At 32.4% G+C, this 16,286-nt stretch overlaps 1 protein-coding gene across 5 annotated transcripts in view; it reads left to right on the top strand.

Annotated features, from left to right (window-relative positions):
- Positions 1-16,286, top strand: part of LOC132698592 (calcium/calmodulin-dependent protein kinase type II alpha chain) — a 302,130-nt gene that overhangs the window by 113,777 nt on the left and 172,067 nt on the right. For all 5 annotated transcript variants that reach the window (XM_060664775.1, XM_060664774.1, XM_060664777.1 and 2 more), the window contains exon 3: positions 14,688-14,747. In XM_060664775.1, the coding sequence (XP_060520758.1) occupies positions 14,688-14,747 (60 nt within the window). The remainder of the gene's footprint in view (positions 1-14,687; positions 14,748-16,286) is intronic.

Below are 16,286 nucleotides of genomic sequence, written 5' to 3'. Positions count from 1 at the left end.
GTAGGGAAGATCACTTCGACCGTTACCGCATCGCCGCTCTTGAAAATGTCTGCCGCAGTTGTAGATGAAACGTCGAGTGTAATCTCGGGACCACGGCTCAAAAACTCGGAAATACTTAGCAGTACAGTAATATATTGTCAACAAGTAAAGTGCTTCTGATTTAAATTTTGTTTCTAATTTGCAGTTAATGAAATTTTTGCTTTAGTTATTCTACTAATAATTAAAAATAGTTTAATGTATTATAAATTTTTAAACGTGGTGATCCTCTCAAATCAAGTAATATAAAATTTTCTTGAAAAGAGTAACACGAAGCATCTTATGTCGGACGCCATTGTGCAAATAAAAAATAAAATTATGCAATTAAAAAATGCAGCATATATTTTAATTTGATTTCTTGTTCCGTTTATAAGCAACAATGTACTTTATTCTTTTCAATAAAGGCCTTATTAAATAATTCATGTATTTATTCATTTATATTTTTACATTTTCCAACTATATCTTCTGCGAACTTCAAAACGAGTTAATAAAACACTGTCTAAAATGTTAATATAATTAAAGGTATGTAGTAGCTGTGGCATAGACGACAATCTGGTATACAAAACAGGACTGGAGTGTGCATCTGAAAACAAAAATATTTCTTAATAACACAATTTCTTATTAAGACAATTTTCCTTTTAGAATGTTTCATGTGAGCTTACACTTTTAAAAAATTCTGAGCATTTCTGGAAAAGTAATTTTTGGTTATTTCAATTGAATCCAGATGACAATAATTATTGCGTGAATTGATACTAGTATTTAAAGCCTGGTAGACACAATGCAATGTAATTTTAGCATTTAATTTTTAAAAATTTTTAATTGCTGTTAAATATTTTTTAATGATTTTTAAATTTTGAGACAATAAACGACACTCTTTAGCGTTTGGTAATGTTAATTCTGTTAATGTTTATTGACTTGTTTTATACTAGTTTTTAAATTTCTTGGTTACATTTTCCAATACCTACAGTTTTTTAACGAGCTTGTCCATTGGTACTTTTCATAATAATATATTTGAGAGGCGAAATTTTCTGCAATTGCGATGAAAGAATGAGCACTCTGTCTATACGAGGTGCTTGATGAACATTTTGCCACATAGATGTTTATTTTACATATATAAATTATATTTACACTAGATGTTTATTTTACATATATATTATGCATATAGATATATATTACACTTTTAGAGTCACATTTCGTGAATTCCACTTTATTTACATTTTCAATAGAGGTGAAACCAATAAATTTAATAAAAGCAAATTGTGCAAATAGCGCTTAAAGAACCAAAACGCTAAAATACAAAATTATACTAAGGACGCCGATCCGTCTGCTGTAATTCAGCATAATTATTAACTCTGCACTTGTCGACCTGCCAGCGGCCATGTTGGTTGTTGAGAGCCGCAAGGTCTTATAGGTCGAACGTCACTATTTGCAATTAGAGCTGCCATTGGTTAAAAACAAAATTTCAAATCTCGCGCATGCGTATATTTAACACACCTCAAAATTTTGTGACATACTTGCTTCACGAGTTCCTGTATAATTAGCAAAGGCAGGGCCTCTATATGTCTAACAGCTATATGGTATATGGGCTATTGCTATAACATTACTTGGCCATGACAAAATGAAATTGTCAAATTTGTACCTGACAACTGAGTAAATAATTTCACATTTCACATATCAACCCTTCTGTAAACTTTTGCACCGTTCTAAATGAGCAATAGAGACCGATCCAAATTTTCTATTTAAAATAATGTTTTGTGATGTAGTTACTTTTCGCAGTAATTGTACAGCTAATCGTCATAACATGCATTAATTCTGGGTACAGGAAGTGCAAGACCAAAACCATTGGTCACTTAATGTGTGTTCCGGAATAAAACATTTTAAAGTTATTGGACTACATTTTTGTCGCCAACCGCTTAATTTGGAGAATGATTTACTTCAACTTCTTCAAGAAATTGGTAATATTGAGATCCAACAAATGTGGTTTCAGCAATATGGACTGCGCCGCATTAGCGTCGCGAAGTTTGAGAATTTTTAAATATTCGTTAGCCACAGGAGTGGATCGGTAAAGGTGCATTCATTGGATGGCCCGTCGTTCGTGTGACTTAGCAGTAAATTTATTTTTGTGGGGATATGTTAAAGATCGTGTTTATCTGAACGCTCGAGTTATGTACAATGATTTCTACGTAATAAGGATAGGACACCGTGAGATCTACGATGTCAGCATTTGGCCACGATGGTACTATGAAGAGACCGTGAGATTCACATTGTCAGCTTTTCGGATACGAACCTATAAAGTCTTAGTTTTAAGTAATATGATTATTCTTGTTGTAACTGCTGCTGCAGAAACTCTTAATTTCGATTGTATTTTGAAGATAAAGTTTTTTAAAAAGTCACCTCGTCAATATTAGAAGATATGAAAAATTGAATTCGGAATGCGAGCACGAGAATAACGCGTTTTTTATGCTAAGGAAGGTAAAAGAAATTATACGAAGAAGATTAAACATGTGTATGCAAGCAGAAGGGCATATTTTTGAATATTTTTTGCGCCACAATAAAAATTAAAAATAAGATTAGTTAATTTGAAGCAATAGATATTTAATTATTTAGTTTTCCTATAAATTCAAAATTTGGCCTTTGCAAAGTTGCTAATAACTGTCTGTTGCTTTATCTACTGCTCCAACAAAGTTGTTTCACTTGTTCGTTTTTTAATCTTAACAGAGCGCTGTTGGCTAATAGTTTTGTCAGAATCAACTGATGTAGTCTTAGACAGAGAGAAGTACAAATATTGGAAAAGTTAAAACAAAGTATTATAATTAGGCATATGACATACAGACATAAGATCTTTCAGAAATAATAATAATATATGTACTCTGCCATTGAAGGAAATCGAGATTTTTCTATTTTTGTGTGATCCAAATATATGTATTCGTTTGTTTCAAACACCCTGCATTCCGTTGCATGTTTCTTTTACGTTATCTTCAGGCTAGTATCAAATATGAGTGATCTACCTCCCAAACTAATGGTGCTATCGTAATTTTTTTGCAAATGTGAAAATTAGTCTTTAGACTCAATATAAAACCACCTTATATTAAACCCTGAAAACACTGTAGACCAAATGATTTCTAGGTCCAGAACTTGACTGTCAATTAAGGTGGTCCAATCAAATATCCTGTGTATCAAAAAAATTAAGTAGCTCTTATTTTGATATCTTAACATTAAAATCCTCTTTAAATACCTCTTCTCTTTTCTATTAAATGACTCATCAGAATATTCATTAATGTCTTAAAATATAAGTTGGGGAAGAGAAGTAGACTCGGATCGAATAAATAAAGCATAACAAAAATAAAAAATAAAAAAAGCATAACAAAAACTTAAAACCAAAAAAGTTTGTATTTCATGAAACAATAATTTTCTCTTTGTTTGTTGTTTTTTTTTACGTAAAATTTTGTATTTGTTTTATACCGGGTTGCATTGCTGAATGAAGCATATGAAATCCTCTTATAGCAAAGTTGTAGTACAACTTTTTGAAAGCTCCGGTATGATTAACTCATGTGCCGAGTTTGAATAAATTTTAATAAGCCAGTTTTCAGTTATTGAATCAAATATGATGGCAAAATTGCAAAAGGTCAACACAACAACAAACTAACCAACGAATATTTTCCGTGACGCTATTTCCAGAACTTCACGATGTTGAGCTGGACAATGACAAATCAAATAAAGATTTGTTTACAATACAGACATGGTTTCACATTCACATTCAAAATAAATTAAGCATGTAGGTATATCATTATGTTTTTTTTACGATCAAACTTATAATGGGGTCCTAAGACTTCCTAGTCATTTAAAGCTAATTTCATTTAAAGGACGGCTTAAGCGACAAAGAAGTTTCAAGAAACGACTATAAATTTTAGTTCCTCAAGTTTTTGTTTAAAAAATAATTAGTCCAAAATATATATCAATCCTCCATTAACACTTAAACAAATCCCTACGCGATCATAAAATTCATTTATAACATTGCTTAGTTGATATTGTCAAATCCTGTCACATTCTAAGAAAATAGCGTTTTGTCACCACATTTCCTGATCTTCTAGAACAACTTCTTCTAGTACGGATCCAATTTAATTTTGTAATTAGTCCAAATAGATTTCTGCTTGGAGGTTATAGTCCTTAAGAAATGGCTCAATAATATATAACACAATATTCATTGTCTTAGCTCCAATACCGACAGTTTTGATCATTTGGTTGGTTGTTGAATGTGAATGTACATACATCAGTAAAGCAAATATTTAAAAAAAGTCCTATTCATTATTTGCTTTTTCCACCATTTCAAAACAAAATGCAAAATTTCTTCACTTCACCTTCCCGGAACTCTTGATGGTTTTCGTATTTATAGAAAAAATATTTTTGAATGTGCGCAACATTGTGGTTCGATATTTATTTGCAGCTTGCATTTTGTTTTCGTCTGTTATTTATTACGATGCCTTTGGTCTCGAATTGGGTAATAATACTGTTAAAGCTGTTAAAATCGGAGATATAGTTTTAGCAGGAAAATAACGAGTCGGCAAATGTGAGACACTAGACACGTGTCTCTATATCGCGGTGGTCTTTTTCGCGAAAGAAGTTAATAAAATGGTACCAGGATCGGTGAATACGCAAAGAAATGCGAGTCGTTCACCGTTTAAGCAAAAAAGGAATCGCTTAAGTTCTTTTGCGGATCGACATATACTGATGGACACGTTTCGAAAGGAACGGTTTACATGATGTCGCGGCATTACCAATGGTAATTCGAGCATGGAAAAAGGCTCGTCTTTATTTAAATCGATCCGTCGATTTCATTCACGACCACATATAGTTAGAAACGGCGGAATTGTTGCGAATGTCGATATAATTTAATTGGCAATTTCGGTGAGAAACGGGAACATCGATATTTTTTTCTGTGGATTTGGTATTTTATTTATGTTTATTTGTTTACGAAATAGGTTTCTAAAATTGCGAGTTAGACGATATTAGTAAAGCCGGGCTATGCATAGGCAATGCCAAATATGGCAGGAACTAGAAATCCAGTATAATTAATAATAATAATAATAATAATAAAGTTCCTTATTTACAATAGTCAACAAGTCAATAATAAACAAAAGCAAGTAAGTTTAGGAAAAGGCGAGGTTCAGTTCAGTGTCGTATCACTGACCCGTTCTTCCACTTAACTTTAAAAATTAAGGCCTAATAGGGCAGATGTGACAATTATGAAAAAATATCATATACAATGTAATCCTTAACCTTACAGGGAGGAACAATAACTGTTTGACAATATCATTTATTATTACATAAGAAAATGATCGTGCGTAAAGGTCAGTGCTAGTGAAAATATTGATAGTGTGCACGTCACTTCTGAATTTTATTTTTTCATATTAGTAAGGAGGAGATTTATTCACCAAAATTTTAGACAATAAACATGCCACCGTTTGCAGAGTGGAAATTATACACTTACACCGAATATCAGCCTCAAAGAGTAGTTTTGTAACTTCTGAACACGAAAAATATCAGTGTGACTTAAACATGCATGATAGATAACATCACAGAAATTACACAACAATATTTTTGTTTTGCTGTTGAAATAATCCTTGTTTTGGGAAATAATCCTTAAACTGAAGTATGCATTTTGAAGAGATTTATATTTGTGATTTGAAAACCGCAATTCATTGTCCAACATTAGACCTAAATTTTGACACTGTTATAATACTGAATTACTTTGTCAATTATAAAAATTTGTTCTAGAAAGGAAATTTTGTCTTTCTTACGTCAAAATAATGTAAAAACGATTTGATATTGTGTTTTTTGGTCCATACGTGTTCCGCGATTAGATTTCACCCTTCATTTTGTTTTGTATGCTCCTTAATATCGGACCGGACTTTTTTGTTTTGCTATTTGACCTATTTTTTCTGAGATTTCCTTCACGTATGAGATCGTCAGATCTTTGTGCTGTTGCTTTCAGTTTACAATTTGATAGATATTTTGTCGATATATTTTTGAGTGTATATCTTTAGTTTCAGTTTTTGCTAACATATTTGAACGCAGTTTCTTAGACAAATTTGACTTAAATTCAAAATTACAGTTCGATTTCAGATAGGGTAAATAAACACAAGATACTATTAAATGTCTCACAGCTCAAATTTCCACTTTATTTTATAGCCGTAGTCCCTGCATGTGCCTCTTTCAGAGTCTAAGTAAAGCTTTCGATACCGTTTGTCATAAAAAGTTATTAGAAAAAATGAATTACCTTGATTTCAGAGGTAGGATATTAGATCTATTAGTTAGTTATTTGACAAATAGAAAGCAGTGTGTGAGTATCGATGGTAGTGATGGTGTCCCAAGACACAGTCTGCAAGTAAAATTCTGAGCTTCGCGGATGTTACTGTACTGGTTTGTTCTGGAAATACTTTGCAAATGTAGAAATGGTGGATGGAAAGTAATTTAAATTCCTTTAGTGCCTACCAACGAAAAATCCGAGAATCTATATCAATCAATAAGCAACCAAACCATCTTAATTGCGACTTTACCTTTCACCAATATGAGAGTCAGTCAATAATCATGCCCTTCTTTTAGCTCCGCCCCCCTCAAACAGTATATAAGCAGGTACAGAGTAGAATACGAGCCGGTTTTAGTTAAGTTCTGAAGAAGCCAACAGGGTGATGGGCAGAAACGTCAGCAAGTTCGATTCATCAACAACCGACGCAAGAGGAATATATTTTGTAGATAGTGTGTTCTTTGAACAGTTTTCAGTTAAATTTATTTATAATTAAATTTATTTGGTAGGTATTAATAACATTAATATGTACTCCACCAGGAAGCTGGGACAAAATTACTGCACTGAATAGACCGAAAATTCTTATGGCCGTTCGATATCCTTCAACTATTAAAGATTTTGAGGTACTATGTACCAAGAAAATTTGGACCATTGTTATGAAATGTATTGAATAGAGGCTTGCAGTTTGCGGATTATGTAAAGCAATATTAGTTTATATTACTACAAGGAAATCTAATTAGTTATGTGCGAACATGTTTATATTCATTCCTATTCGAAAACTTGTAACTGTAATGGATAAATGAACTACAAAGGTTTTTGTTATTTTTTTTAATTAATAAATTGTCCTTGAAAATAATCGTTTGCTACCATTTGTTTCATTGCTTTTTTTTACGCATAGGTACAGGGTCCGCCAAATTCGATGTTTTGGCAGGTATTGTTTTGAGATAAGCACAAATATGAAAACTTCATCTTGAGACGTGGTGTATTTTTGGATCGACGAAGGAATTTTCAAAATTTCAGTTTTGGAGACTAGGGGAGGTTTCGTGTAAAAAGGCTTTTGGTAGATATATGTTTAGACATCTAGATTTAGATATTTTGACATTTAATGAGATGTCGCACCAAGTTACTTTTTTTTTTATTTAAAACTTTTTAATGTAAATAAAAATATTTAATATTTCGTTTTTTCCGTTTTTGAGGAATTCAATATTCTTAATCTAAACATAGTGTGCCACAAACTGACCAGAACGAGAACCACTATATATATTCATACATAATATTTTTATCGTAATAATACATCGCATAGATGTTCTTTTGGTTTCTGTTCGAAACTGTGTATTGGTATTATCGATCAGTTCCTTACTTAATAATTGATGAAAGGTTCTGTGGTATCAGCACTGTACATTTTTATGTGCGAAACTTCTACTTTCAAAACCTCGTTCATGATGTTAATATATGCATCTACAAACACTCTAACAATTGTCTCTCTTTACGCCCATTACAAAATTTTATGCTTGTGTCATTGTGCATTTTTAATTTATAAATTTTAATCTCTGCATTCAGCGCGGGCAATAAATCTGCTTAAAATAGTGATGAAATAATAATGGCACAACAAAGTAGCATCAGGTTGTATTGTATATTGTAAATTATTCGGATTTAACTTAAAAGCGGTAGTAAAACTTCTCTGGTGGATATGCAAATAACAAATCATAGAAAACAGCACGACTTTATTAATTATATGTGTATATACATATTATCTAAACAAGTCGTAATGCTCACATGATATGTATAGCACTATATTCAGTTTCTAAATTATGAGGAGAAATATCACATTATTATACCCCTGAACAGAAAACAAGCCGATTCACCAGTAATTTTTTTTTCAAGTGCAGTTCTCCATTTTTATCTGTAAGTGCAGAAAAGGCCTGCCGTCTGGGATGTATGAAAAAACCAAAATGTATTAAATCAACAAAAAAGATACAACATTATAATTATGAATGAAATTTTGAATTATTAAACACTACGAATGTTAAATGGCGACACCGAAATCAATGAGACACTTCAACTTGAATTTTTGAAACTAATTCATCTATGTTTGGATTAATTCCACTGATACAAAGGTGTAAATAATTTTCCAAATTATCCTTAGTTAACTTTGTACGATGTTTTGATGTATTAACTTTCATCAATGAAAAAAGGTATTCGCATTTTGCATTTGCATTTGCCAAACGCACAAATTAATCTTCTTCTCGATCAATTCCAATTCCAACTCTGAGTGTATTGGAGCATTTTGTACATTGCTTTTTGAAGGAAGTTTAAAATTTAAATCATTCAAATAGCCGGCAAATCGTCTTTTTGCATATTTAATTCAGTTGCTTTTTCATTCAGAACTGCGATACAACCTGTAGGTACGTCGACCATCTGTGCATACTCCAACTAATTTTGATTATGGCAACTAAGAACCTTTCAAACTTCATTAAAAATGTCCTCTCCTGTATTGGAATCCTGTTAGCAGCTGTAAAGCAAGCAAAGCAAGATAGATATATGGCGCTGGAGTAGAAGGTATCGGTGTGCGGTGTGTCCTCAAATTTTCTTCATTTATACTGAAAAATTAATTTCGCTACTAAATCAGTGTTGCTTTCTTCTGAAGCACTGTGGTGGAAGTTGCTTTGTCATTTATATCGTGAGGGCATAAGTGTTTTGTTTACCGTGCGGTTGCTGTACACCTAACTTATACAATGATACTATTAAGGAGTGGTATTGAGGATATTCGGAAGATTGTTGCGGATCAAATTACCGCTACAATTCTTGGTGACGATTTTCAAGACCGACTTATTGGCTCTCTACTTGCCAAACTCGAAGAAAAAAATGTGTCAAAAATAGAGAGGGTTGAGAGCGAAGTGTCCAATTTGGGGAGAGAGGTGAATAGGATGGCGCAGGAAATAAGGATTTAAAACAACGACTTGATCAGCAGGAACAACATAGCCGCAATCAGAATATTCGTCTTTTCGGTGTCCATTTCGAAAAGGATGAGAATATTTTGAACACCGTAAAGAAAGTATTTCAACAAAAGATGAACATTACTATTGACAACAATGATATAACAAACTGCTGTAGAGTACGAGCAAAAAATCCGTTAGTAAACAAGCCGCCGGCTATTTTAATCCAGTTCCATAGTGCTGACGCTCGTGCAATGGCGTTAAAACATCGTAAAGCACTTAAAAACTCTGGCATCGTAATTAGGGAAGACCTTACCCAATCACGGTTGCACCTATTTAAAGTGGCGGTTAAAAAATTTTCCGAAAAAAGCGTGTGATGTCTTAACGGCAATATTTACATTAAATGCCGTGGTGAAGTGTATCGTGTTCAGGATGAGGACGACATATGCCAAATCACCGACCAAATCAAGGAATAACTGTATGTAGCTTCTTTTCACTTCACTTCACAGCTATTTTTTTCTTTCCAACTTTACAGAAATTAATTGTGAATCAAATTATAAAAAGCTTACTTTTTTTTCTTCGTTATTAATCTAAGTGATAAGCAATGTTAACCTCACATTTCCCAGCCAGGTAAATTCTTTACCACCATGAGATTAGTCAATTATAATATACTTTTCGAAGAATAGTTTTTATATCTTGTAATTTAGGTATGTCACATATGCCACATGTTCCATACAGGCTTTATTCAGTATTTATATGTTTCTGTATAATACACGAACTTCAAATTAACTTTAGGTTACATGCAGCACCAACTTTATTGGTTTTGGTACCCTCGTACTTTCCACTGCTTGTTTGAATTTGATAACTATTTCCTTCCTTCCTAACCTTCCCTCCTTTAATTCTCAATGGATCTTAATTTTTGTGCCGCACATGTTAATGTAAGGTCCTTGCTGGCCAATTTTGACTCTTTTCTAAGCCAATTATTGAGTAACAATTATGATATCGTTGGTGTATCTGAAACGGGGCTGGGTGCGGGGGTTGATCAGATGGTAGGCATTGCGAATTATAATTTTCTGCATCACAATCGTCTGGACAGGCGCGGAGGCGCACGTTAAAAATAATTTAAGGTGTGAAGTTTTGGCCTCTGCTTGTCTTGAGCATATTGAATATATATGAGTTAAAGTACTGTTAAATAATCGAACCTTTATGGTGGGTACTGTTTACAGACCACCTAATACTAACGTATCACAATTTTTTAATACCCTTGAGGAATGCTTGTTTAATATATACTCAGACTATAATAGCTTAATATGCTTTGGCGACTTCAATATCAATATGCTTAATTTAAATACTGATCTTGGAACTAGATTAACTTCTGTGTTTTCTACTTTCAATATGGACCAATATGTACAAGAACCTACCCGCATTGCATTACATTCTATGTCGCTCTTAGATTTAATATTTACCAACGTAAAAAACGTGTCTGATGTAGGGGTTGTCGACAATAACATCGCTGATCAGTTTTTAACATACATAAAATTCAGTCTAGACTTGCCAGGTAATGAACCTGTAAGTTTTTATTATAGATCATTAAAAACCATTAATCTTCAGGAGTTTAAGATCTACTAGATTTACCGTTAAGTAACTTAATTTATGTTTGTGACATTGAAGAAAAGCTAAACCTCCTAAATACTTGCATATTGGTACTATTTAATAAGTACGCGCCATTAAAACGCTTTAGGAAGAATAAAAACTATAACTATGCGCTTTGGATAACAGAAAACATAAAACTGCTACAAAAGCTGAGTAATAAAGCGCTAAAATTTTTTTAACTGTATTACAAACAATTACGTAATTGTACAAATTTGGCCATTAGATCAGAGAAAAAAGCTTATTTAAGAACTAAGTTTTGTCATGGTAATGCCAAAGAGAAATGGAACGAACTAAGAAAACTTAATGTTGTAAAACGTAACAGAGGTACTTTGCCAAATCACTTAGATAATGTCGATCAAATTAATAATTTCTTTATAAACAGTGTGGAAAATAATGATAGCCCCAATCAAGAACTGTTGAATTTTTATAATAATAAAAAATAAAAAATAAATGACAGAACGGATCAATTTGACTTTGTATTGTCCACATAAGATGAGATTCTCAACATTCTGAAAAATATAAAATCTAAAGCTGCGCGCCATGATGAGATAAATATATAATTAATACTTCTTTGCTGCCCATATATTGCCCCATACATTACGCATACAATAAATGAGTGTATCTTAAATTCGTACTTTCAGTCAACACGGAAGCGTCATCCCCTTACCGAAAATAAACAATCCAAGCGAATTTAGTCACCTGCGGTCAATTAACATATTGCCTGTTCTATCTAAAGTACTTGAAAGAATTATGAACGATCAAATGGTAAACTTTTTAAATTCTAATCATATTCTACCAGAGAAACAGTCTGGTTTTAGACCTAATCACAGTTGTGAGAGTGCCATGCTGGACATTACTGATTTTTAGAGCGACTGACGAAGGAAAGATAACGGCTTTAATATTATTGGATTTCAGTAAGGCATTTGATATGATAAATCATTCAATTCTCTTGGTCATTCTCCTTTACGTTGGTTTCTCCGAAGGTGCTCGAGAGTTTCTGTGTTCCTTTTTGTCAGGTCGGACACAACGGGTTGTCTACAATCAGCAGGAGTCATCGTTCATAGGTGTTCGCATGTGTGTTCCACAGGGCAGCATTCTTGGTCCCGTGTTGTACACTATTTTTACTTTTAACTTCATTGGAGCTCTCCACCAATGCAACTGTCATTTTTATGCGGATGACACTCAAATTTACTACTTATTTTTTCCTCAACCTACCGCGGAGGATGTCATCAATACTGATTTATCAAATTTTTTTTACATTGCAGCAGATCACTTCCTAAAGCTTAACCCTAATAAATCTTCAGTAATACTCTTTGGAAATGATAATTATTTAACTCCTGCAAAGTATAATATAACAATTAAACTTAATAACGTAAAATTGCCACTCTCTGAGTCATGCAAAATTTTGGGTCTCACTCTTGATTCGCAGTTGCGGTTCAGAGAACATATTACTAATAAATATTGGATTTTGTTTTTTCTTAATTTGTGATGCCTCTTTATATTGAATTCTTTCATTACTTAATGTCTTGTATTGTTTATTCTCAAGGCGATTAATTAATAATCTAATAATGCAATTTTTGTTGTAAGTAGATGATCATAAACATATTATTTCAACATATTTTTTATATAACATAATTTGTCATTCAGAGAGAACCTACAATATATGAGCTAAATGTCAGTACCGTGTCATATTCATATCTAAAATTCATCTATAAATTCTTAAATTTTAAATGATTGATAAATGATTTAAACTAATTGGATCATAAATTCTTATTTCTATGATCAAACAAAAACTCTTTTTAGTTCGTGTTTTAAGTTCATTCCGGTTCATTAACTGTTGTCTTTAAAATTTAATGAATATTTGAATTTGAATTTATATGACTCGAGCGCCATCTCTCTTGAGATTTATGAAACGTCTAGTGAATCATGTTGAAAGTACGTCATCTGATTACTATTTACAAACATGGAGTTGATGAAATAGTGCAAAGAGTTATATGATTTTAGAACTCAAATTAATTTGGTCAGTACCGTGTATCGGAAAATTTGAAATTTGTTTCTCGTTCTTGACGCTTTCAAGTTGTATTTTTACTGTAATTTTAAATAAAAAAATAACAGAACGGAATCACCCATACTGACAAGCTAGAATTTTTTTACGTATTGCAGCATATGGATTAAAAGAAGTTTTGTTCGTAAGGTGCATTTCAGTGTCATGATTATTTTCTAATTGACTTGATATGTTAAATGGTGTAACTGTTAGTAATAAGAAAATCAAAATAATAACTGCTACCTTTATTTACTGCAACAATTTAAATACAATCTTATTTTCAATTCCAATCATTCTGCAACATCTTTCAAACATGCAAAATTAAAAATATCAAGGCAATTTTATATAATTAAAATACTGACTTTTTCTTTTATCGATTTTCGAGCAGCGGTACAAAGTTCCACTTTTTAGTACAAGCGTAGCAGATTAATTGCAGCTTTTCGTTTCTCACACAAAAAATCCCATCAAGTTAAATTATTAAATGGCTCTATATTTAGGCCGATCTTTATCCGCATGAAAATTAATACGGGGAAACTTTAATTACACGACGCGGCAAATTTGAGCCACACCTCTATTTTTGTTTGGGTTTGTTTTGCACCCCCGGTTTCCTATTAACTTTCATAGCAGTGTTCATTACACATTAAAACGGGTAATTATTATACACGCGCGTTCACTTAATAGCTCTTAGAGCGGAGTCGCTGCGTGCGACTTAAGATTTTAAGTGCAGAGGAAGCAAGTAGAACGGAACAAACGTTAAAAATAACAAGCGCTAAGAGCAATCGGAACTTAATAAGAATTTAGACATTTTTGGGGGTACTTTTATTCTGTTTCATTATTTTGGAATATATTGAATATATGGCAAAAATACGCAACGACACATCTACAAATCTTTAATTGTGAAGGAAATATATATATATATATATATATATATATATATATATATATATATATATATATATATATATATATATATATATATATATATATACGAAATATTGGCGAATTAGACTATCCATAACAGTTGTGTCAATTGAAATATTATGCAAAAAATAATTACATTTTACATTTGAATCTTGGATGATTGTAGCTATATATCTCAAAGTGATTTTAAAAATCATAAAAAAATGTGTCATGGATGAAGTCAATGTTTTAAATAATTTCTTGAATTGTAATTTATTTCGTCCTGGTTATAGAGTGAGTATAGGTTTATAAAATTCTGCAGACCCTCGTGGCTAAAGTATTAATGTACTATCAATTGGAGTATTTTTTTGAGACTATTTTTTAGGATAAAGTAAATATATTTATAAATTTATTAGTGGGCTTATTATATAGCGTGTTTGGCGTAGGGTTATTTCGAAGGTATTTTATAGATAGAGTCTGCCATAAACTTTCCTGATTTTTCAGCCAGTCACCTTATAAACTCATTATTTCGGTAGCATTTGTGGCTAATCATTACTTCCGCCATTCGTCGGAGCAGTAGTTATGCTGGGCCATTTTTTAAACCCAGAAATGAAATATGGACCAAATTAATCATATGAATTGTGGTTAAATTAAATCAATATAAAGTTATAAACATTTGAACATAGATTTGAACTGAATGCGTTCGATTTTAACATATGGATTATTTAATCAGTGAACTATCAGCCCTAAATATTATCCGAAAATAAATACTGCAGCGTTAGTCGTTAATATAATTATTGCATACTGTTTTCAGATTTTCAAAAGTTAGAAAGAGAGGCGAGAATCTGCAGAAAACTTCAGCACCCGAATATAGGTATGTAGTTCGAGCTAAATCCGGTCGGATCGAAAATGTTTTCCATGAACGTGCTTATTTCCGAAAATTAGAGCTCATCCGTTTAAATTTTCCAATTTATTTATTATCATGCGGACGCCTCTGAATGTGATTTTAACATATTTTTTTGTTTCTCCATCTGTAAATAGTTTGCAATCCTGAGGTGATCAAACATTTAGGTAATCGTTCTCTTACCTGTATTTTCGATTTTACTCTTTGTATTCTTTTCTTGTTGCGGCGAACTTGTCATACAACAGAACTACATAAGAAATAGTCTATTTATTAAATACCGACTATACGTTTAGTGGTTAAAAAGGAATGCGGAATATCTAAACCACCGAAAAATTTGTAAAAAGATTTTTAGTTGACCGCTAATATACAGTGTGTTTGAACAGTACGCCAAAATTTATAATTTTGTTTTTAAGATAAAAAAAATAACAAAAACATTTCACACCACGTAAATGGAGGTTGTATTTCCAGTTGCTTAATTCTAAAAAACTTTCAAAAACTTGTACTTTTCCAAAAATATTTTGAACCCAATTGGCCTAATTGACCCGTTATTTTCATAAAAATAACTGTCAAATTTAAATTAAAAAAGTTAATAATAATTTATAAGTAACACCTTACCTCTACTTCTCTGAAAAATAAATAATAAGTGATACGAGAGTCACTTGAAAAGTTTCCGACCTAAGAATGAAGAAATTTTTTCGATTTTTTTTTGTAACTTGTAACTCTACCTCTGTCTAACGCGTCCAAATATTACCCAGTGTTTTTCTCTGCAAAATAATTGTTCACGAAGATGATTGATTGCCTTCTCAATTGGCGATCAGTTGAGGGAGCTTCGGGCTAGATTTGGTTCAAGCCGGAATTCGTAGATTTTCGCCATGAGAACCGCTGAGTTTCCCCCTTCGCAGTCCACTTTTTTGACTGTATTTTTGATTCGGGCGTATAATGGTGTATCCTCAAAACTCGAATTTATTGTTCCTAAACTGCATTAACAGAGCGTTGGAAACATTCATTCGACCACGTTTATGGTCTAACGACAGTAAACGCGGCACCCAACGCGCACCCCTCATGCCTAAATCCTGATTTAAAATGTGACAAACACTTCTTCGGACATTTTCATAATCTCTGCTTTCTCTTTCACTTTTCAAAAGAAACTTCGACAGGCTACTGTAATACTTTTTTATAAAACTTCTGGATTCCTCCTGCGTCGGTTTTTGTTGAGTCGAATTAGCTAACGTTTCGCCAATGATCCTTTTGACTTCTTCAGAGCTTAACTGAAACTGAGTTTTTAGTTTCGGTCAAGTTCTCAATTATGTTATTCTTTTCATTTGTAGACAAATAAGTAAAAATTGCCACTAATGCAAGCAATATAATTTGAATAACAAACACAATTAAACAACTAGATAATTGTCAAATTAGCAGCAAGGTAACCAGGATTTGCATTACCCAATCCACGCTGCGTATCTTGATAGCTAAGATGAACTTTTTGTCTTAGAATCACTCAGGAGAAATCGT

Source organism: Cylas formicarius, unplaced genomic scaffold (assembly GCF_029955315.1).
Source record: "Cylas formicarius isolate icCylForm1 unplaced genomic scaffold, icCylForm1.1 PGA_scaffold_2__14_contigs__length_35257938, whole genome shotgun sequence".
Taxonomy (NCBI): Eukaryota; Metazoa; Arthropoda; class Insecta; order Coleoptera; family Brentidae; genus Cylas; species Cylas formicarius.
The sequence above is the reverse complement of the archived record's forward strand: the minus strand, read 5'-3'. Positions and strand labels throughout refer to the sequence as shown.